Raw genomic sequence first — 25,944 nt, forward strand, 5'->3', positions numbered from 1 at the left:
AAAGAGGGATATAACATCGAAACTGGCCATTAAGGCTTTATGATTAAGTTGATTTAGATTAGACTTGAAATTAAAAGAGTCTTTGATAAATGAGCTGGCTGATGTTACATATTTGGAGAATGCCCATGCTATGTATTTACCAAGGTTGTAATTAAACGATTCATATGTGGACATTATTGGTCGTAATGGACAATCTGGTTTATGAGGTTTGGGGATCCCGTATATTTGCGGTGTGCGTGAGTCGGTTTTACGTAGGTAGGAATAAAGTGTTTGTGAAATTGTGTTGGCTTTTTTCATTTGTAGTAGTAATTTGTTCAGTTGCGTCTCGTGTGTCTTTGTTGGATTTGTGTGTATTGGTTTAAATTTGTTCGTGTCTGATAGGATGTTATTCATTTTTTGGATGTATTCATTCGTGTTCATTATGACTATAGCGTTACCTGTAAGTTTTTGTGTTTTTCTCAGTGTATTTGTACTTACCTGTTACCTGTTACCATTATGTCTGAACTAGCATACCGTACACCACTATTAACAGTACACGCTCACACGATCGTTAAGAAACTAAGGAATTTAAACCAACGAATTATCAATAGAAGAAATTATTTTATTCAACAATGTAGAAAAGAACAACTAACCCCTAATTTTGTAAAGGTAAAACTTTCAAAAAATTTTAATACATACACAAACATTATCCAAAATTTACAGAAAAAACTACTGAAAGCCATGTTGAACACAAAATGCAAAGAACTACATGACTTACAAAAACAAAAAATGAATCTAGACCATCAACTGGCATGCTGCATTAAACCAGAGATTTACGGACTTATACAACGAAACATAAACCAAATCAATACTAAAAACGACAGAGACAAAAAGATCTGCCACAACAAAAAACTAGAAAAACTAAGATGCAAACAACAGAAAAGTCACCAAAACGACAAACCGTTGACTAACCTCATAATTAACAGATCCGACCGTCAATTAAACACAGACGAGAAACATCTACTTAACAAAGGACTCAACTTCGCTATAGCACCTAGGTACATTCCAACCATAGAAATCAAAACATGTTTAGAAGACCTAGCCAGGAGACTTGTGATACTTTCTACAGAGAACAAAACAAGGAAACAACCAAAACAAACCAACAGAAAGAAGACAACTTAGATAATTTTATTGACATCCAACAGCCAACCTTCCCAGGTAAAATTACAAATTTATATTTTCCAGAAACACCTAAAAACAATATCTTAAACGATTTTTTCAAAGAATTTTCTCACAAAACCATCAACATAATTTCACAAAACAGAAAACTGAAAAACAACCTTACAAAAAGATACATTAATTGCATAAAAAACCTAAAACAAGACAAAAACATAAAAATTCTAAAAGCAGATAAAGGTAACGCTATAGTCATAATGAACACGAATGAATACATCCAAAAAATGAATAACATCCTATCAGACACGAACAAATTTAAACCAATACACACAAATCCAACAAAGACACACGAGACGCAACTGAACAAATTACTACTACAAATGAAAAAAGCCAACACAATTTCACAAACACTTTATTCCTACCTACGTAAAACCGACTCACGCACACCGCAAATATACGGGATCCCCAAGCCTCATAAACCAGATTGTCCATTACGACCAATAATGTCCACATATGAATCGTTTAATTACAACCTTGGTAAATACATAGCATGGGCATTCTCCAAATATGTAACATCAGCCAGCTCATTTATCAAAGACTCTTTTAATTTCAAGTCTAATCTAAATCAACTTAATCATAAAGCCTTAATGGCCAGTTTCGATGTTATATCCCTCTTTACAGAAGTTCCAACCACTGAAGCCTGCAAGATAGCCTTAGAACTCTATATCCGAGACCCTAACCCAACTATAGAAATTCCCAGTAACCAGTTAGCAACCCTCATAGAATTCACCACGATAAAGACAAACTTCATGTTCAACAACCAAAACTATATACAAACAAACGGCCTAAGCATGGGCAACCCAGTATCACCAGTTCTAGCCAATATTTTTATGACACAAGTTGAAACACAAGCAATTAACACAGCATTACATCCACCACTATACTGGTATAGATATGTAGATGACACGGTTGCGGATTCAAATCTACACAACACATACTTAATTTTTTCAATCACATTAACTCTATACATCCCAACATCAACTTCACATGTGAACAGGAAGAAAACAATCAAATATCATTTCTTAACCTCAAAATTACAAGAACTGATACACAATTTCAAACAGAAATCCACCGAAAAATCACCCATACTGGACTATACATTCCTTGGGACTCAGAACATGAAACAAAACAAAACTCAACATACTAAGAAACCAAATAAACACAGCCATAAAACTATGCTCACCAGATAAAATTAACGATGAATTAGACAAAATAAAACAATACTTTACCAACATCAATAAGTTTCCTCCACAAACCGTAGAAAACATTATACGCACACACCTAGACAGAAAGCAAAATCAACCAACTAAAGTAAATACAGCTCACGAATCAAAAGCCACGAAACCATATACTGCTGTATACCATATATTCCCGACATCAGCAAACAAATAACCAACATTTGGCAAAAATTAGTAACAAAATATGACATTCCAATTAATACCAAATTTATTCAAAAACCCGGCACAAAACTGAGGTCTATACTATGTAAAAACTACACTGACAAACACCACACCAACATTATTTATAAAATACAATGTGATAACTGCCACGACTTCTATATTGAGAAACAAGTAGAAAAATGGAAACCAGATTCAAAGAACATAAAAAGTCACCTTCACACGTTTTCGAACACTGCAAGTCAAATAAACACAACATAACCATAGAAAACACTCAAATACTAAATAAAGAAACAAACATAAACAAACGTAAAATTAAAGAAGCCTTACTTATACAACAACTTAAACCCAAAATAAACCAATATAAAGGAACGCCTTTATACCTATATTAATATAATAAATAAAATTATATATTCAAACATCTAATACCGCCCTCTACATTTCGACACACAGTTACACAACCCCTTTCAAACATGTGGTCAGCTTCCGGTCAGTTACCTCTTTCTTTGTGAACCTGACGATGACCGAAGAAGGTCGAAACGTTGTTCGCTCTTCTATGTAAAGTGTTTTCTCAGCCCAAACGAGCCGTTTTTGCATATAAATTTCTCAACAAAAGGGTTTCTCGTCATCACTGAGACCACAGAACATCAGATCCACAGTCCGGTACACTGACCATTGGATCAATGAGTCATAATATTCAAAATTTAAGTGATTAATAACTTAAATGTTTTATGAAACATAAATGTATTTCTTAACATATGGAATTAAAACCCTAAAAATATTTCTAAAACACATATTTTTATTTTTGTTATTATTAAAATGTTTTCTGAACATCATAGTATCAAAATTAGAGACAGAGTACAAATCGATTTCTTAAACGTATTTGTATCAATTACGTTTGAGTTTATTGCTGGGGTTCTCATCACTTTGGTAGTCACGAGGTCCCGAATACCATCAGTCGCAGAAAAATATAAACCAAAATACCATCAATACCGCAGCTAGTCTTATTAATTACTATTATAAACTGCTAAAAAATATTAAAGGAACAAGTACGTGTTCCAAATGTGATAATATTTTTATTTTCTTGCCTCATTTCAGTACCATCTGTACCCATGTTTTAATGTATCATGAACGGCAAAGCATGAAGAAATACAATTTTTAAAAATGACCAATATCACCAAAACTGACATCCATATGAAACAATACTTTAAACAGTTTACATACGTTTATTCAAGGAATGTTTGAGAATTCAATATCTAGTGTGACCTTCACGGTCTGTGACACACTCCTGACACCTATTTGGCATACTTCGAATCAGTCTATCGATGTTATCTTAGGGTATGGCAGCCCACTCGTCTACCAGGGCTTGTCGGAGTCCATTTACATTCTGAGGAGGGTGCTGGCGTTCAGTAACATACTCGACAACATATCCCAACAATGTTCAATCGGATTTAACTCTAGAAATTTGACGGGCCACTCAAATGTCTCTATTCCTTCTTCGTGAATTAAGTCCACACAGTCAGGCGACGTGAACTCGCGCGTTAACCTGCATGAAAATGAACCCATCGCAGACAGAACCGGCAAAAAGCCTCAGAATGGGTTCCAAAATTTTGTCTCTATATCGTCGTGCGTTCAGAGCACCCCTGTCGGGTATAAGTAAGTCCGCGGTCACCCAAGCATATGCCTATCCAGACCATTACAGAACCTCCTCCATAAGCGTCGACTTGCATAATGTTACAGACGGAAAATCGCTCTCCTCGGCGTCTCCACACTCTCACACGTCCATCATCACGAGACACAGTGAACCTGCTCTCGTCTATGTACAGCATAGTGGCCCATTGACGAAGTTCTCAGTCCAGGTGCTGGCGAGCAAACTCCAACCTGGTTCCACGTTGTTGCGCTGTCAGAATAATGCCTCTTTTAGGTTGTTTGTTAGATTGCGAGCTGTTTGGGTCGACACACGGGTAGAATGCTGAAGGTCATTTTACAGTGACCGAACTGTAGCTAACCTGTCCTGCAGAGCGGTAGTAATGATGTAGCGGTCCTCTCTGGCTGTTGTGCCACGATGACTGCCTTGACCTGGTCTCCTGCCATAAGAGGTTGCCTCCTGGAAGCGTCGCCAAAGTCGACTGATAACGTTTAGTGACACACCAACGCGCTGTGCCACACTCCTTAGGGTCTGACCATCCTCCAGATGACGCGTGACTGCTTGGGTATAGAAGATGAAGGTACACACTGACAAAACAAGCCGCAAAAGATCCATGTTGGTGTTTATTTCGAGAATTAATGAGGAATGCATAGACACACAATTCTGGCAGTTGTTTAGGAATAAGATTAATATTTCTAAGGAGATATTAACCCCCCGGAGTCCTCGAAGACTAAACAGTCCTCTTTCAACCCTGCACTTGGTAGACATTAAGAATTTTGAGTAAATGATTATTGATAATTTGGGTTAAAAAATTGATAAGTTTAACATGGATCTGGTGAGTATGAATCTGGTAGGCGTGGCAGCTGACAAAGTGAAGGCAAAGTCGACGCCCGATCGAAGAAGAAGCAAGAAGCAGGTCGGCAGATAAAATATCAACGACATCTCAAACTCAAATATAGTTTCACATGACAGCCTTGCATTAGGTACTTTTAGTTGTATTCTCCTTGAGTGAGGTGAGTTTCTTTTGAGTTGCTTCAAATTTCACTCGCAAGCTTAAAAATACACTTGTAGATGAATGGATATGTTTTTCACACACGAAATTAGTTATGACAAAAATATACTGGAATATGTACTTGTTCCTTTAATTTTTTTTTAGCAGTATAGTATTCTGTATATTTTATTTGCACAATGAATATTGTTATATCATATCCTACTGGCAAGTACCTAACACTGAGTGCTGTAATAGCCCAAATCATAAACTTAACAGTATGAGGAAACGTATAGATCGCGCTGATAAGTGAATGATATTAAAACAAATTGGTAATATGAGGGTTAAGAATATATCGCCCCGACATGGCCCGGGGGTTAAGGGTTCGAATTCCTGTTACATCAACCATGCTCGTCCTTTTCAGCCGTGGGGGCGTTATAATGCGGGTCAATCCAAATATTCATCGGTAAAAGAGTAGCTCAAGAGTTTGCCGTGGGTGGTCATAACTAGCTGCCTTCCATCTAGTCTTACACTTCTAAATTAGGGACGGCTAGCGCAGATAGTTCTCGTGTAGCTTTGCGCGAAATTAAAAAACAAACAAATAAGAATATATCGTTAATTTATATTATGTTTTCATAATTATGTGTAATGATAAAATTTACGTTTTAATAGTAGTAACTATTTCGTAATTATAAAATAATAATTAATTTAAAATATATACTATTATTGTAATACGTGGATTTATTTTCCTTGCAAATGTTGCTTTCGTAAAAAAATCAGTTATCAAAAATTTTATATTATTAGGAATAGAACACTTTTAGTTTGTTCCATTCACTTCTGTATCTTATCACTAACGTATACATATATAATTAAATGAATTAAATAAATTGTGAACAAAAACTCCAGATAGTTTAAACACTTATCAGATATTCTCTTGAAAGAGGAATGTTTACCTTCAGAACACAATATAATACAGTGAGAAAGAAACAAGAACGTGGAGATTCAGAAGTAAAAACATATAAAAAGATTGTATAATTTATTCAAAATTTCCAAGAAGCGACTAAATCGGGGATTGGTTCCATACTTATCACTAAAGTATTGTTATTTCTGCCCAACCTGTGGAAAAAATTCGTAAGCACAAGATGAAAAACAACAACAACAAACAAACAACCAGCGACAAAGATGCAAAAATGCATATATTTTATATTTTAAGTATAATTACAGAAACAAGCCTAGAAAATTTAACAGAAGTTATTCAGTATCTCCGTAAGGAGAGCTAATTCTTCACCACTAGATTTCTTATCCGTTCTTGACGTTTTGCTGCTGTTACGTAAGGCATAGCGTTCGTTACTATGTTTTATTTTGTATTCGTGTAGCTTCTGTGATTCATCAGAATCGGAAAAAATGTCAGTAACTACCAAGCAGACTGTATCCGTTGTGCCCTCTGTTCCAATGAGTTAATTGATTTCTTACAATTCTTTTACAATTTTCTTTCGTATTGATAAGCAATACTTCCAAGTATTTTTTTCAATATAAACATATTACGTAATATTAGTAATACTTTTAGCTACGAAAGTTTAAAAAGCGAACAAACAGCACCTTTTTAATTGGCTGATATTTTAAAGAGAAAAATGGCAAAAAAAGTCTCAAATGAAAGATGCGCAATTTCTTGAAATAAAAATGTGAAACAAAAACCGTAACTCAAAAATAGATTTACAATACTTCAGTCATGCAAGCAAAGTTAAAAATACTATTTCTAGAAATCCGCTTTGAAACAAGCAACATATTTTTGTAGTTAATAATCGTGTCTACCTGTTTGAATTTCATTACCCTTTTCTTGGTTGTTATTCAATTGTTATACATTGATGCAGTAGGATATATGTTTATTGTCATGAAATAAAAATGAAGGTTTCTCACGACAAAAATTCTATCTTCTTGATAACCACCTGATATCTCTTTATTGATCTAGATAATAATTTCAACACTATGATGCAGGTAAAAAGATTGCACGCTGGAATTCATATTTTACATAGTAAACCAGTACGCAATGATTGTTATTATGACATAAGATCTCTAATCACAATTAAATTTTATCTCGAATGTTCAATTTTCCTTTTATTTCATACAGTTGAAGCTTCTATAAGAACAAACCTACTTTATTATTGTACTGCATGAAGTACACTGTTTAGGTGAGAACAATGCCATGAAGATTGTAACGGTTAAACATAGTTGCGGTTTGTTTTATAGTAAAACGTTTCTCAAGAGGTTGTAAAGCGAATCGTTGAGTCTCCAAGTAAAGAAATATAACATATTTGGTGTTATAATGTCGCTTATGTTTATAATTAAAATGCCTATTATGCATCAATATACACCACGGAAATTAAATAAATTGTTGTAATATTTCTGACTGAATGACAATAATTCAACTTGTTGCAACTAAATGTTGAACATACACTTAAATATTGTGTCAGTTATAATGAACATTATAATATTCTATATTATATAGAATATAGATCTAAATAAATATTCATCCAAACCGTTCATAATGAGCTTAATGACTATAGTTTTTTTCTTTTTATAATGAGCAGAATGATTGTATTTTATCTTTTCATAATGAACTGAATGATTAGAAGTATCTTTTGTTCTCTTGTTCAACAATTAAATGTTTATGTTGGGATCCACTTATTCTACCTCATACACACACATATACATACAGATATTGATATGTGTAGCTATTTTATAAGTTTTTATAGGCCAAGAAAGCTATTTATTGTCTTCAAGGTATTCTGTGATATTCCTTAAAAGTTAATTATAATGTCCCTAAGTGGCACAGCAGCATGTCTGCGGACTTGCAACGCTAGAAACCGGGTTTCGATACCCGTGGTTGGCAGAGCATGGATAACCCATTTTGTAGCTTTGTGCTTAACTTCAAATAAATACAAAAAGCTTGGTGTAAAATCAAAGGGGTTTTCAATATCGTTTATCTGTTATGTGTGGTTGTTTACTTTTATTGCCAAGTTAAAGAAATATTTTACACCTAAATATACTTTTAGCAATATTATTTTATTCCCGTATAACCACGATAAGATATGTAAGTTGTCATTTAAAAAAACAACAACAAAAAACAGCACTTCAATACAGTCGATAAATCTACAGACTTACAACACTGAAAACCGGGTTTGATATGGGTGGTGGGGGACAACACAAATTACCCCTTGTGTAGTTTTGTCGTTAACTTCACATGAGGAAAACGTAAAGAACATTCTGCTAAGTGTTGTCATTCTATTACCATATAAGTTTTATATTTATAGCTGTGTTTATGAGTACTTGAAGAAAATATTTCTTGTCCCTCGTTCGTTGTTCGTGTACTGTGTGATACGACTTTTGAAACGCACTAGTGGATCGATTATCGATTATTCGATGGATAGAAAAACAACAATTTATTTATCAATATAAAATATTGTGTAACATATTCATATAGAGAAAGGAAAACTGATTTCTTATTGATTATAATTTTGTGTTTTATTTACATGGTTTTATTATTATTATTATTATAAACTCTTTCTTGAAATATTTCAGGTAGAGTAGTTTCTTAAAACTTACTAGTAATGTGCCTTAGTTTTTCCTTTTCCTTCAGCAATAATGCTGTAATTTACACGAGCCATTCGCTACGAGGTGTTCGGAATCTTAATAATTTCAATAACCAGGTATATTACACTGCATCCACAAGGACTATTATATTTAACTAACATGATATATTCTTCACTGTTATAGGTTTAGTGCAGTTTTGCATTTTTAAGTAGTAGATTTACTAAACTTAAGCGTGTTTTACAATTTTACTAGCAGTTTCAACATACGGAGTGTTAAAATTTGAACCAACAAGATTGTTATACTAATTGTTTTTGATTACATAAAACATAGTTACATTATGTTCTTATAGTTTGTGTTTTACGCTACATTAACAACATATGCAGATTTTGGTTCAGTGCTTTTTTTGAAATGAAGTAAAAATAACCGTTATTTTTTTTATATACATTGCAAATGGATTACTTAAAACAATGAAGAAATTCATAAATCATATTTAATTGCATGATATCCTGGAATAAGAGGGCTAACTAGGATATTATAATTTTAACGGGCTGGTATGCTACTCTATTATTAGATGAGTATTAGCATTAATTAGTAGTTGTGTTTTTACTAACATTAAGTACACTTTATCCTACTAGGTGTGGTATATAATTAGCTGTCAGATGTGGTAAATATATTTTTGTATATTTCTCCAGAGAGAGATTACACCCATAACCTTTTACATGTAAAGTGGGTTCTTGAACAACCGAAATAAGGGGGTTAATCATGTATAGTTAATGCTAATAAATCATTTTTTAAGTCTTTTGGCTTTAGTTGAGTCGTGCATAACATGTAGTTTGGGTACCTATTTTTCTGTGGCAATCCAAAACTTGCATTTATCAAGGTCACATCCGGAATATCTTGTATGAGTGCCATCTCAACTACTGCCAATAAATCTGTTTTTTAAAACACAATTTGCCGTATGTGTATGTATATTATAATTTACTAGATACGTGATAATGTTCATTTTGGGGTGTACTCTACCAGAGGAGCCTGCAGTTTGGTTGTCTGTAAAATTAGTGTAAAAATTCATTATAGAATGTTCGGAACATAGTTGTTTTGTGAATATGATATATATATATATATTAGAATGAAAAAGTCATTTTACGTGCATATAAAAATAATTTAACTATAGATAATGATGCTGATATTTACCATTTCAGCATTTATTAGAATTACTCTCTTTGGAAGTGAGTTAATCGGGAATGTTGATAAAACTACTTCTCAGCTAGTGTTCTTTGTTTAATAGTGAATTAAACTGGAATCTTGATTTTCTTTGGCCAGTTTGGTGGTTTATTCGAAGTTATTTAGAGCGATGTGACTTAAGCAGGAATGCTGATAAAACTATTCGTCACTTAAATAGTTAATCGAGATTAGTGTGTACGTATATATATATGTGAGTGAGGTTTCTATATTACAGTATAGTGTATTTTGTGTTTGAAGCCTTTATTATGCAAAATAAAAAACAAAGTATTATTTTATTTTTATAAGATATTCTGTATAGTTAAGTTCATAAATAATGCATTAATAGCTAGTCCTAACTTAATAAAATAGGAAATCCTGAGCTTTAACATAGGTGCGGTATTGAAATAATGACTCGTAGCAAGGATAAACATGTATAAAGGTAGTATGTAAAAGTTGATGTGTAATATTAAAAATAACTAAAAACTTTGTACATCAGAACAATCAAGAAAGTTATAAGTTCTCAATGAAACATTAATTTATAGATAGTTGGATATCCAGTGCATAAAATATTTCTCTTTTTTTATTTATTGCGTTCAGAAGACAGCTTCTAACTGTGATAATAGAATAGTTTGGTATGCTACCTGTCATTGAAAGTGCTTTTAAAGCATCAGGCGATATTCTGGGTTGCCTTAATGTTCGAAATAAAATTTTATGGTGTAACCTTTGTTGTTTTAACATATAATTTACAGAATATTCTTATGCCTAATGACCTATTTGTTCGTTCTCGTATCTGTTTGTTGTTCTAAGTAATTCTTTCATTGTATTTGCTGGACTGTAAACAAATTTATAATACACTGAATAAACAAGAATTAGTTTAACAGATAAATATTATGAAATAAAACAATGTTATACTCAGGAGGGATAAGGTTGATGTTCATAACTATTCAATACGCACTGAAATAAGATACTTATTTCAAAGATAATTGAGACCTCGTCGTAAGTATGCCCTTCGTAACTTTATTCGGCGTACTGTATTAACAAGTAACGTTACTCACAGATAAAAAGATCATCTATTCTTGTTAATAATCGTAACTTAAAGTGGAAACTAGTGATCTGCAAGTATTTTATTACAAAATGCTTGGAAACTTATGTTGCTGCTAGGATATTTATATTAAGTTCAGTAGGATAAGGTGCAACATCTGATACAAAATTAAAGTTCTAATTTTGGTGGCATAGAAGTTAGAGATATCGTTTAGGTAGTTTGCTGATGGAAAGGGATCTTTTACTTACTAGTCTAGGAATAGTTTTAAATATGGTGAGCTGTATAGTTCATTAATCTGTTTTTCTTATAATGAATGGGGATGCACTACAATATGTTCATCTTCAAAAAATGTCAAGGAAAACTTTTTATTATAACTTGAAAATATCAGTTATTACTAGGGAACGGATTAATAATAGTGCATTTAGAGGGTATTTTCGAATTTATGCTGGAAAATACAGTTATTTAAAAAGCAGAACGACTACAGCAATTACAAACAAAAATTGCACTTCATTTTTTCCAACTCGTGAAATATTCATATTAGAGAGAATTATACACATTTTTATAAATATTGCCACGAAACGTTTAGCTCTCTACCTAGATCATATCAGACATAAGACGGGGAACGATAATTGGGCATATTAGAAAAGAAAACATCAAAGTAATCCTGTAATTACGTGAATCAGCAACAATAATAAAATTAACAACCGTATTATTGATTACAAACGAGATCAATAGAATAAGAAAATAACATTAAAAACTTTTACTTTTTTTAAATAAACATTCTATTTATAAAGTTGTTTATTAGAATTTGATTTTATGGTAAAAGTTGCTTTCAAACAAATTAAATTTGTAGGACAACTGTGTTATATTTAAAATAGGGGACATTTGTTTTATGGGTAGTCTTCCTTTGATTAACAGTTTAAGATCAGATTTGCCATTACAAAAAATGGTGAATTCTGAGTGAGTTACAGTTTTGATTTGGGATCGACGAACTGAATCGACTTCAAAATATCATACCTGACCTCAATAATACTCCAGTGTACTCATGGTGTGGACGGTACGATGTCTTTTACTCTTCCCAGTATTGGTGGTCTTGCAATCACCACAGAGACAGATAAATAATATTTTGTGCTAATGATATGTTTTAATCTAAAGAATGATTTAAAATGATTTTCAGTTTGTGTTATGGATAGGACTTTCTAATTAAATATTTAATTATTTTAGAAAGTATAATACTTTGTTGATCTAGATAGAGGTAGCCAATAAAATTGGGCATTTGTCAACTGTGAATATTCTTATAGACGTTTCAAGTACTTTGTTTAGAAATATCCTGGTAGGGCTTTCAATAATGATTTTAGGGTATGCGTTACACAATAATTTGTTACGAAGAAAAACAATCGCAAAGTATAAAATGAAATAGGTTGAAGAGATCGTAAAGGCTCGTTTCAATAAACGTTGATCTTGTGTCCTACAATAATGAAAATATAAAACTTCGTAAGCTTTCCTATGAAAGTTTTCTTTCGATATATTGACGTTGAAAAACGTTGAGGATCTTTAATAATTACGACATCATGGGTAAACTTTATAGATGAATGTTGCGAGTTATAATCAAGAAGTTGTTAAACTTCCTTATTTAATCGAAAAACAAGGAAGGTGTCATCAACGTAGCATTTGTGAGATACTAGTTAGCATCGTTTGGGCAGTTTTTGAACCAAGGTTGTTTGCTGGTTCGGTGAGGTTATACTTAGATTTCAAACTAATGCGAAAAGGGTAATAGTTCTTTTTTATTTTTACAATTTTAGGCTATTATACAAGCACTATAGTGCGAGGAAACGTAATAGTTGAATGATAACAATTATTTCATATAGTAACAGGAAAAGATTAGCTCGAGTTCGCCCTAGTTAGGGTCCTAAAGCCACTTCATCAATTTGATCGTATGATTTTTCATCTTAATGATTGTTTTTACAATCTGAGTAATTTAGAATCTGTGGTTTTAAAAGACATTTGTCAAACTGATGTCAACAATCTCCTCCAGTGGAATGTTTGTGAATAAAAAAGTGATATAAAAGCTAGCCATAAAACTATCAGTAGAAGGGTGTAGACTATTAAACTCTCTTTACAAATGAAAACGAATTCGAGACAGCAGATTCATTAAGTATTAACGACTGACAATAAGTATAATAAATTTGGCTTCTTTGTAGCTATATCTTCTGTTTTTATTTATTATTATACTTAAAAAGACTTGAATTTCGTAATAAAATATCGTACAATTCAAAATTATACATACTGATGACATGGTTAAAACATTATAGGACCTTTGAAATAAATAGAATGTATTATAGGATTTATTAAAATAAATGTAAAAACAAAACAACAAACTGAAGAACAGTTATATTGCTTGAACGTACTGAAACTTTAAAGAGGTTTGCAACCCCCTCAAGTTCAAACGAAATGAGAAGAAGAAGAATGTATCTAAAAACTACATTAAAACAATCTTACTGTGCCTAAATCGTTAGGTTTATTCATTTTTAATTTTGCTGTTAATCTTAGCCTTTATTGAGTGGTGCATTAAGTTAGTAATTGTGCTATTACCTTGTAAATTGTGACAGTAAAACATAATATAATGATGACTATTTAGAATTCAAAATTATTATTTCTTATGAAATACGATATAATTAAGTTATTTATTTTAATTGAATCATAGCTCATATTTTTCAGCTTTAAATAAGTATAATTAAAATTTAGAAGAAAGACACATTTGTATATTAAACGTACATAATTCATTAAGGGCAGGTAATGAATCTGGGCCTTACTTTTATTTCAACGATTTTATCTCAACACCAGATCCAAAGCTTGCTTACGCCTCCACTTGACGTGTACTCCACAGGTTATTACGTCACAGCTCCACGTTATTTGGGATTGGGTAGCTTTCGTTGAATGTTAACAGTGTCAAATGTGTTGTATAAAGTGAGGACTGTATTCTCTAACTAAGCATCAGACAGAGCACAGCGCGAGCCATCGCGTGGTATTTGATGCTCTGTATACTTATAATAAGATTCAAGAACCTTAAGAATCTATCAAAAGCCTAGAACCTTCAAATACTGTACTGAATATGTATTATTCAAACATTAATGCCCCAGAGACTTACATTTTCATCATCAGTCTTGAAGCAGGTATTCTCGGAAGATTATAGAACGGTGAGCTGAACTTAGTTTGTTCTATTAGAATTCTAGGGTAAACTATCTTTCCTAATCTTATCTCACTTTTATTAATCAAGCACCTTTTGACTTTACAGAAATTCTAAATCAGTAAAAAGTTAATAACTGCCTTAACCTTGAACAGAGCTTCTTAAATCTTCTGATCAGATATTACACAGGATTGAAAGTAAAGGGGAAAATTAGCACAGATGTTATTTTACAAGCGTACTTATTGCAGAATATACATTGTACTGAAGGAAATTAACGCTTCTTAAATTTCTCAATAAGACTTTTTCATAATTCACAGAAAAGAGGAGTGTTGTACCTTTTTTAAACTTTTTAATGTCGTTCTTAAAACAATATAAAGTAAAGGTGAAAGCTAGTGTTTGTCACAATGTTCACTTCCTCTCAGAGTGCAATATTAAATTATAGAAATATTTCCTCCACTTCTCGGTCAGATTGTTGACATACTTTAATATATGGATGAAATTATTTCTACCCTATATTTAAAGTGAGAAATAACTTATTCTCTTCTTTATATTTTTCCAGTTAGATTTTACTCGAAATAAAACATGGTAAAAGTTGCTTTTTCCATCTTACGATAGAGAAAAATGTAAGGAAAACGTGTTTCTATATTCCACTTTCCTGTCATATTCTACGCATAATATAAAATAATAGACACAGGTGTTACCCATTCTACTTTGTTCAATTTAATGTATAAGTAACATTTCATCTTTGCACTTTCTCTGTGAGGCTTTTCTCAGAATTTTCTGTATATAAGTAGTGCACTGCCTTTTCTGTGTATTGGTGAGGTTATAATTAGATTTCAAAGTAATGCGGGAAAAGTAATATTTCTTTTATTATTATTATTTTTACAACTTCAATCGTATTACACAAGCAAGACAGTACGAGATTCTACTCTGAAAAGAACAAGAGAGTTATTTTACAGTTAGTCTGAGCTCGAAGGTCTAAAAAAAATAATTCTTTCCGCAGTTTTATAAGGTCTGCTGTTATGTACTTGAGAAGTTTATAGATGTTGCTTTTATTTTATCTCAAAAATAGTAGTTTTGGGTATAGTAAAGTTGTTGACGTTCATTTAATGTAGTTATTTAATTTTTAGGTGTTGCTTTTATTTTATTTCAAAAATAGTATTTTTGTATATGAATAGAGTTTTAGACATTTATTTAGTGAAAATTTGAAACTTAGATATACATTGCTGTCTAAATACTAGCTGGTCAAAAGTTTAAGACGTACCAAAAGGAAGTCCTAAACATAGTAAGAAATGCCCAACAAGAGGTCTCAGTAGTGAGTTGCACAGCCGTTATTACGAATAACTGCAAACATTCGCTTTGGCATGGTCGATATAAGCGTTTGCAGAAGGCTGGCTGGAATGTTATTCCATGTGATGAAGATGGCTTCGCGAAGATCATGCACTGTTTGGAATTGATGTCCATTTCTATTGACGTCCCTTGTCATCAACCCTCAAACATTTTCAATGGAAGTTCAGTTCGGACAAACACGCTGGATGGTTCAAAATAATCACGTTATTCGTCATGAAAAAGTCATTTGTTCTGCGGGCATTGTGGATTGCAGCGTTGTTCTGCTGAAAGATCCAGTCATTTCCACACAGGCGAGGGCCGTCAGTCAATAAGGATGCTCTCTCCAACATGCCAATGCAGTCAGCTGCTGTTTGACGCCCCTGTATAACCTGAAGCTCCATTGTTCTATGGAAGGAGAAAGCATCCCAGATTATGATGGAACTTTCTCATCTGTGTTGTGTAGAAAATGTCTCCGGTGGGATATCCTTATCGTGCCAGTAACGTTGCAAGCCATCTGGTCCATCCAGGTTAATTTCAACATGTTTGGTGTTTTTCAGCAAAGTTTAACCGAGCTGTAGAGCAACAAGCCATCAAAGAACCTGAGATAGTGGAGAGAGTAAAAAGCAAAATTTTACGAAGTCACAAATTTTTCAACCTGACTGGCTGATTGACTAACATTGTTAGAAAGTTATGGCTCTCTTCTGCCGTCACTTTATGCAAAGCTAAATGCACATAACTGAAGCACGCTTTCTTAGCTGAAAGCATTTTTCCCAGGTTTGTTTTAAGCCTTGGTAACAACAAGTAATTATAATTACCATTTTGCGATATTTCTGATGAGCTAACAATAGTAGAGTTATGTTCTATGATTACGAGCGTGTTCTGTGGGTTGCCAGGTAACAACCTCCTCTAACCTCACATGCAGGAGCACGTCTGCTTGTGCGCACGCGCTACGTTTACAAGTTTCCAATCAAAACCTAAACCACTGGCTGTTCTCATGAAGAGGATCATTGCAGTTTCGGTCGGCTACGTCGTTGGAAAGTTCTCTGATGGAGTTCAGGTGGACAAAAATTATACTTTTTCTTTATTAGAAGTGACTTTGGAAACCGAGATACATGAATATGGAGGAAGTGTGACATGATGCGTGATTTGAGATTCACTTTGCTCTGTCTCGCAGAAGCTTAATTGTTTCAGTGAAAACTGGAGTGTCGACAAAAGTAGTAATTGTGATTATTAGAATTCCTACAACTACAAAGGAAAACGAAGTTCTGTACGTAACGCAAAAGAAATAAATCATTCGTATGAAATGAAACTGATCTCAATATATTTTATAGATTTTAGTTATGGCATCACAAATATCATCACAAACTGTGGCATTATACATTATTCAGAAACTGTTAATGAAGATTTGACGATCATTATTTATATTAAAGTGGGTACAGACGATTGTAGAAATGAATGTTACTTTCGTTCAAAGAATAAATCTCTAGTCAAGCTGTGAAATTAAATGATCTATCAAAATGTATAAATATTATATGGTGTTTAAGCCTCTACGAATCAAATGGTATAATTATTTCAAGGTGTAATTGAAGACATTTTTACTTATATGACATTAGTCTTGTACTCTTTTGGAAACAATGATGATTTCTCCTATCATTATATTCGTGAGAATAAAAGCTAGTTATACAAGTAATTTGTACCTAAGTCGATTTATTGATTTGTGGCCAGTACTCACATAATTTAATCCAGAAAGTAAATGGTAAGCTTTTATGGTTAAATTGATATTAAACTAAATTAATGGCAAACATAAAATTATGTTGTATTTGATTAACATCTTATAGTCATTACATGCAGTTAATGAATGTTTTCCAATAACTGGTTATTGATATTTTTAAACCAGCCGACTATGAAAACATTCAAAGTCAAAATGGCTATAATTAAGGTGTATGTGAAATAGTTTGCTTTAAAATGTCAGATCTGACAAAGAAGAGATACACACAATACTGTTTATGCCAGACGCTGTTACAATACTCCCGGACAAACTTTTTGTTAGTCGAAAATGAACGGGATTCTGTCTGAGTTAAGACAGTGACTTAAACGAAGTTTAAAGTGGTCACAGAGATGTCCTGTGGATTTAGATTGAGAGATTTTCTTATTATTCAATTACTTCTATGTCTTTTTGTCGAAGGTAATTCATCACTGTGATGACAATACAGCACTAGACACAGAAGAAAGCTATACCTAATTCTCTCTCAATATATAATTGTACCAGTAGAATATCTCAACAGAATTCACTCCTATCTCAGCGTGTCTTAAGACAGTAAATAAGTTCTTTGAAATGGAAACAATAAGATTTGTTGGTCCATTCATACATAAGCCATTTCACAATTTGATCCATAACTGAAGTAGTCATATTCATTTTGCTGCACTGAATAGATCGTTTGTTCTGATTCAAATAGGACTTTGTCACATTGGTAAAGAAATGAAGCCTTGGAATAGCACAGATACTTAATAGCATTTCTGCAAACTCTGACGATCTTAAGAAACGTTCAAACAACTTGTGAGGTTAATTGAGGGGGTGAAACTCGACATTAGTCTGCATAATGTTGTTTATTCTAGGCTACTTGGTCACTCAAAAGCATTTCAGTTGTTGTCTCGAAATGTATATTGCTCTTTCAGTTGAATGGAAGATACTAGCAGCCATGTTAAACAAATGTACATGTCTATCTTCCACGACCTTATTTAGAAATAAGAAGCTCAGAGCACACTATTATGGATACAGCCAAGAAAGGTAACAGTTTTACAAAATTACATGCCAATGATAAATGAAATTGAAAAAAAAAACACCCTCAAAATTAAATCAAATAGTGATTAAATATAAAACTAAAGCGGAAATATTCTATTTCCAGGAAATGTGGCTCATTCAACACCATATATGAAATGTATACGTAACTAACGATAGATTTTATGTATACGTTACACTTTTGGAACTTCATTCAAATTTAATTTACAATACCATATAAAAATTTGTCCCATTGTTCAATATTTTAATTCAGTATATATATGAAATTGAGGTTCTTTAAAACAAACGTGATAGCAAAGGTGTTTCTCGAAACATATTGTTTTGTAGAGAACATTTTCGTTTGAGAAAACAGAATAATCTAAAGAATAATAATATTCTGAAGTACTATAGAATTCAACCTGTGGCTCAGCTGTAAGTCTGTGGGTTTAAAATACTAAAAACTAGGTTTCGATAATCCCGATGGGCACAGAACACATAGCTCATTTTATAGCTTTGCGCTTAACAACAAACAATCCAATAAAAAGTAATGAATTATAGAAAGACGCTTCTGGTTTTTATTCAACCTATAAGATGATATTGCTATCTGTCATTTTAAAAAAGGTTTTGTTAGTTTGTGTGTGGTAGAAAACAGTTTTACTTTAAACACTTTTACAACTCTTTAGATATTGTGTATTTGTATGCATAATTTGCTCAAAAATAATTTGTATTGAATATGTTATCCTTAAAATATTTAACGAAATGTATATTAGAGACACGTTTTTGTGGTTATCTTAATTTTGAGGGATAAATTTTAACAAAGCTCTATCCACATAAAACATGAATTATATTCTTCTCTTTACACATAAAAGCTAACATAGTGGAAGTATTGTTGTACTACGACATTCCTTGTCCTTTCTTGACAACATCAGGAAAATTTATTGAAATCAACATTTAATTAACATAACTCAATTTGTATTGGGTGCTATAAATTATTGAAAACTCACAAAAGCGTAATCTTCTAGAGGTGACTCTAAAACATATATAAATATATATAGGCTATTAAGTCTCTGAAAACACCTCTACAATTGATTACATACTGTATGTTTGTTTGATGTCCATGACGCGAGGCTGTTTAATGGTTACCCTTAATTAATTTGATTTTGCGAATAACTGATTTAAGAAATCATGTTTTAACATCGTATCTTCCACTATGAAGAAGAAAAAGGAGCTACAAAGGTACTGTCGATTATTTTATTTCCAGATCATCAGATTCAGTTTTTGACTTTTTTCTTATAGAGAAAAAAATGATATATTTTTGATCCCACACAGCAATTTAAGCAGTTTCAATCGTCAAGTTTAGTTGTTTAGGCAGCCTCTGATTAGAAAGGCTTTATACATTTTGCTGGACATCTGATGTCTGGACTTGCTTGCTCACATGAGTGATGTACCAAAGCCCAAAACCCGAAGAAATCCACTTGAAACACAATTCTATGAAATGGATCTTACTTTTTTACAGCAATCGCTTTATATACCTGTATATAATGTTCTAAAAGTGACACAAGTGTCAACCGCTGTTTTCACACAAATGAAAGAATAATAATGTTTTTGCTGCTTACTAGTGCTTACGATTAATCTTTTAATCTCGTATGTCATCACTTATGGCGCCTGAATATCCGTTACAAACATAGGCTGCTGCCTCTTGTTTGTTCTTTACTACTGCGTGTAACGATTAAGAACGTTCAAATATGCTCATTTAAGGAACGGGAGAGTTATTCAAGAGCTAAACGCATCAATACTTGCAATCATATTCTTTGGCCGTAAGTTACGCCACTTTCTGTTACCATGGAAACAAAGGTTGATCGAGACACTAGCGATTAGGAGTACTACTTTGTTCTATTCGTTTCATTCCTCAACGTCGTTTCTCGGATTACTCCTGCTTACAGACGCCTACAGCTTGATCATGTCTGTCGCTTAGCAACAAGTGCATATGTTATAATCTTAAAAAAAAGAAAATCCACACACACACACAAACACTAAAGAGCTTACCGAAACTACCTTCAACTAATGCTTCTAATGCTTTATCTATTTTTAGATAAAGCTGTAAATACACCAGTCTTTTACATTTTATTCAGTTGCACTGAAAAATAATTTTATATTATTTTATTTCTATCGTAGGAACACACTGACTATATTTCTAATCGTATCGATCTCCTCTGCGTCACCCTGAATGATATATATATTTAATTTTGTGAGTGTCGTATTTACATTACAGCCTTGTTTAAAGTTTCTAAACCAAGATAATAAATACGTAAAGTGAACCTCTGCACTTCTTAAAAAAAAAAAAGAGTAAATAATGGAAAAGCAAACCTACATGATGAGAAGTAACAAGTTTCTATTTCGATACTAACCAAAAACAAATATGGTAATGCTTAAAATGTAGATCTTGCAAGATGTTATTTTATGAGAATACATTTTGATCTGTTATTTTGGTCGGTTAGTTTTACAAGAAAAAAATTCTTTAACCTTAATCGATTGATAACTATAAACCCACAGTGGCACAATGAAATGTCCAAGGGCCCACCATGCAAGAATCGAACTTTCAATACCCGTGGTGGGAAGAGTAAAGACAGTCAATTGTGTACCTTTATGCTTAATTCCAGACAAACAAACATCTGAAAGGACAAGCGGTCATCATATGTGTTTATAGCGAAATACTATAAAATATTAAAACATAAATAGCGCTAGTGTTGAATTTGCTTTTCAATCATTGTTATTATATAATTTTTTAACACTAGTAAAACATTTTCATTTTTGTTCAATAATACTTAGTGTTAAAGTTTGAACGCTGGGAACATATTTTCTTCTCTTCTTTTATTTGCTAGAAAAATTTTAAAGCTGTAGGATACATTTTTAATCGAAAATACTTGGATTAAAAAGAGAGTGAAAGGTTGGTAGGTTTATGCAAGATATATGAATCATTTTAGTGTTTGTTCGATTATTAAAGTGAACGTGTAGAATATTTCAAGAAAACCATCACTACTAAAACGCTCACAGGAGCTATGTTTCTAAATACAGAACTACTGTATAAGGTAGTAAAGACTCAAGTTTGTCTCTAAAAGATACTAGAAAGCTGTAATTATCACCCATATTATTTATATTCTAACATGTTATCCTATTCTTACAAGCGTTGTGCTACAGAACAGCTGCTTTAAGATTAATAAATCATTGCATTTCTGGTTGAAATGATTTTGCATCAATATTATTTTAAAATCTTCTGAAAGAAAGGTATAAAGTAATTTAACATGAAACTCAAAATAACGTTAAGTAACAAAGAAAACCCCATATGGCCAGGGGATTAGGGCGTTCTACTCGTAAACTGAAAGTTGCAGGCTTGAATCCCCGTCACCCCAAACATGCTCGCCCTTTATGCCGTGGTGGCGTTATTATGTTTCGATCAATCCCACTATTCGATGGTAAAAAGTAGTCAAAGAGTCAGCGGTGGGTGATGATAGCTAGCTACCTTCCTTCTCATCTTACACTGCTAAATTAGGGACGACTAGCGCGGATATCTCTCTTGTATGTAGCTCTGCGCGAAATTCTAAAAGCAAACAAACTAAATACCAGAATTGTTATAGCATATTTCTGAAATTTTAAACAAAACTGTTCAAAAGATGGGACTCAAACAATTAAAATTTCCATATATTCGAAGATTTATTTATTTATAGGCCTAGACATTAGGTTGCAGATCTGTGTGCTAAGGATATATGGTTTGTTTCCCGCAACTTAAAAAAAACGCTCTCTGCATTTTCGTGCTGCGGTTAGTTATACGAGAGACGATAAATAATAAATTTTAATATTATAACAGAGAACATTAGCTAAAGAAGGCCTAGCATGGCCAGGTGGGTTAAGGCGTTCGACTTGTAATCTGAGGGTCGGATTCGAACATCCGTCACACCAAACATTCTCGCCCTTTCAGTCGTGGAGGCGTTATAAAGTGATGGTCAATTCAACTATTCGTTGGTAAAAGAGTATCCCAATAACTGAAGGTGGGTGGTGATGACCAGCTGCCTTCCTTTTAGTCTTACACTGCTAAATTAGAGATGGCTAGCGCAGATAGCCCTCGAGTAGCTTTGCGCGAAGTTCAAAAAACAAATAAACAGCTAAGTAATTGTCAGTGCCTGCTGGTGATTAGTTGCATTCCCTTAATTTATTCATTTCAAAGTTAGGGCAGTGCAGACAAACCTTGTTTATTTTTGCGTGAATATCCGAAACAAACAAATATCAGTTAATATCTAAAGACAATGAACGGTTTATGGAAGATGAAGATACAAACTGTATAACATTTTATTCTTGTTTGTGTGTATGTTATTGATTTGTTATATTTATTTATTTATATATCAGTTGTTCTTAAGTCGGTTAAAAACATTTCGTGACACATTATTTGTTCATTAGGCATTGAAAATGTATAAGCGCACAAGTATGAAAAAGAAAGGCGGAAGACTTTCGAAACGTCGTCTTCCGCACTTGTGTCTCCACAACAGGCAGTTGCTGTCCATTTTACAAAGTTTTGTCATGAATACGTTGCCTAAACAATAATGAATAATCCAGTTTAACTTATTTTTGAAGTAATTTTGTAGTTACGATCATTTCTCTCAGTTGAAAGAAACAATTGTAAAAAAGGAGAAAAAAATCAATGCTAAACTGCCTTTATAATTTAACATACTTTTCCATTTTCATTCCATAAAAATAACATTCCTTTAGTAGTTAAAAGTGTAAAATATGGTTAACAAAACAATACGTTCTGTTAACGACCGCAAATAAAGAACGTTGTAACTATAGATTTAAGGCATACTTCTTTTTATCATCTTGACGATATTATATCACAGAATGACGATATATATTTAGTGTAACCCACTTAAACGCACTAAGAGGATCCGGCTGGGAAGAATATTTGCTCTATCTAGTCGCTTCATACAAAAAACAAAGTTACTGCAACACTTTATTTTTGTGTTTCAGAGTTTAACACTTGGAGGAAACAACCTTCAATCTTTCAAATGTCCGGAAGGAAAGACTGTTCAACAGGGTGTGTAATAGGCTATTGAAAATCTAAAGATGAAAGCCATATTGGTTAGAAAAATACCAAAAAACGGTAGACTGGTATGGAACATGGTAATATATTCTATTGTGTTTTACGTAATTATTGCTGATAATATATTATCTATAATTTACTTTAATCCAAGGTTTAATCCATTTCTAAATTTCTATTGCTACCAATTAATTTTGCTCTCAAATTTATGTTTTATATATATTCTTTATCTATACCGTTTCCTTTTAATTTTCCTTCTAACAAAGTAATCGTCCTTATCCTACTTACTTTCAGCTTCGTTATGTTGAGAGACTTCTTTAGTGAAACTTGTTACTTCTGTTGTGTTTCACAGTGCTCTTGATCAAACTTTCTTTTTATCCAATGAGCTTCCAATGTTGTTGGTCCATTATTACTTCATTTTCATAAACTTTTATTCATTAATTATAATTTCTTGACAATTTATTTATCTTAAGTGTTGTGTTTTATATCAACTTTAATACTCTTTTTTTTTTCTTAGTATTTAATTATGTTTTTCTTATTTGTCTATATACACATATCTGTGATCCCGGTCGGTGAAAAACCAATATTTGGGACTGTCGTCCGCACTTTTTCTAAAATATAAAATGAACGGGAACGGGGTGTGAGTTCGCAATAGGTGCGGAATGAAATGAAGAGGCAAGAGCAACTTTGATAATTTATAAAATTCTTTCTGGTGAAATAATCAGCTACCTCCCGACTTCCCAGAAAATCCAAGGAAAGATTCGGAATGCTTAGATTTTGGCATATATTAGCTATTTTAATTCCAATGGTGTTATTAATCAATTTCAATACATAATTTGTGAGAATAAACAGGTTTCTAGTTTTTTCTAGTACGTCTTCAATCTCAGTGTCCAAATCTTGTATGAAACAGCTCCATTCAACACACATTTCCATAACAACATCTTTCTCTGTCTATTTCTTCTCATTTTTACTGGATTTTGGATCGTTTGCACTACTCTACGCACACTTTGGAGGATAACATGGCAATATTTTGATGTACATATTGCTGGAGAATCACAATGGAAACACATTTCACAGCTTCCTTTCTTTTTGTGTTTATGTTCTTCACATGGTCCTTGCCTTCTCGTAACTCGGTCACACTTGGGCCGAGCAAAAATGGTGAACTAATTTCAAAACAGCTGAATATTTTTGCATATGGCAGTTTTATCCGTATTTTTATGGTATTTTCAGCACAAAAATGATTCTGTGTAAAAATTTTGAGTGGGATCATATATGTATGACCACATTTCATACTACTTTATTTGCTAAGACATTTTGAAATGTTTCACAGCTCTGATTGGCTCAAATATATAAACTGTTATTTCAGTTGATTTTTTTAAGAGAACAACGAATTGTATATTATTTACACTACACAACAAATTTATTTGTAGTAAATTGTTGCAATAGTTGGCTGTGTGAAGAAATGTGTCTGTGCCGTATGTACCTGTAAACATAATATTTATCGTATATTTGAACTTTCTGTAGTTTGTGGCACAAGAAATGTACTGCCTCAGTATATAAACTGCTCATAAAAATTAAAGGAACATGTACGTTTTCTCATATAATTTATTTCAGTGTTCCAAATGTGATAATAGTTTTATTTTTTTAGGTAATTTGCCTCATATCAGTTCCATCTATATCCATTTTTTAATGTGTGATGAACGGTAAAACATGGAGAAATACAATTTTAAAAACGACCAATATCACCAAAACTGATATCCTATATAAAACAATACTTTAAACAGTATACATGTATTTATTCAAGAAATATTTGAAACATTCAATATCTAGTGTGATCTTCACGGGTTCTGACACCCATTTGGCACACTTCGAATCAGTCTATCGATGTTATCTTGGGGTATGAGAGCCCACTCATCTACCAGAGCTTGTCAGAGTTCCTATACATTCTGAGGAGGGCGCTGGCGTTCAGTAACATACTCGACAACACATGCCAACAATGTTCAATCGGATTTAAATCTGGAAATTTGACGGGCTACTCAAATATCTCTATTCCTTTCTCGTGAATTAAGTCCACATACAGTAAGGCCACGTGGGCTCGCGAGTTAACCTGTATGAAAATGAACCCATCGCAGACAGAACCGGCAAAAGGCCTCACAATGTGTTCCAAAATTTTGTCTCTATATCGTCGTGCGTTCAGAGCACCCCTATCGGGTACGAGTAAGTCCGCGGCCACCCAAGCATAAGCCTACCCACACTATTACAGAACCTCCTATAAGCGTCGACTTGCACAATGTTATAGGCGGAAAATCGCTCTCCTCGGCGTCTTCACACTCTCGCACGTCCATCATTACGAGACATAGTGAACCTGCTCTCGTCTGTCCACAGAACGGTAGCCCATTGACGAAGTTCCCAGTCCAGGTGTTGACGAGAAATCTCCAACCTTGCTGCACGGTGTCGCGCT

At 33.0% G+C, this 25,944-nt stretch overlaps 1 protein-coding gene across 13 annotated transcripts in view; it reads left to right on the forward strand.

The window, feature by feature from the left end:
* Window positions 1-25,944, forward strand: part of LOC143232852 (uncharacterized) — a 124,357-nt gene that overhangs the window by 56,989 nt on the left and 41,424 nt on the right. For 4 of the 13 annotated variants that reach the window (XR_013017819.1, XM_076468808.1, XM_076468809.1 and 1 more), the window contains exons 1-2: window positions 14,064-14,299; window positions 23,414-23,566. The exons of 4 other annotated variants lie outside the window; for them this stretch is intronic. Coding sequence is in view for 4 of the 9 variants with exons in the window: in XM_076468803.1 (XP_076324918.1) it covers window positions 23,510-23,566 (57 nt within the window). In the remaining 5 variants the exon portion in view is untranslated. Of the gene's footprint in view, window positions 1-14,047; window positions 14,300-23,413; window positions 23,567-25,944 lie in introns of those variants that run through there. 5 more of the 13 variants (XM_076468803.1, XM_076468806.1, XM_076468802.1 and 2 more) reach the window with 3 other exon arrangements.

The sequence above is a fragment of the Tachypleus tridentatus genome, chromosome 11 (genome assembly GCF_004210375.1).
Source record: "Tachypleus tridentatus isolate NWPU-2018 chromosome 11, ASM421037v1, whole genome shotgun sequence".
NCBI lineage: Eukaryota > Metazoa > Arthropoda > Merostomata > Xiphosura > Limulidae > Tachypleus > Tachypleus tridentatus.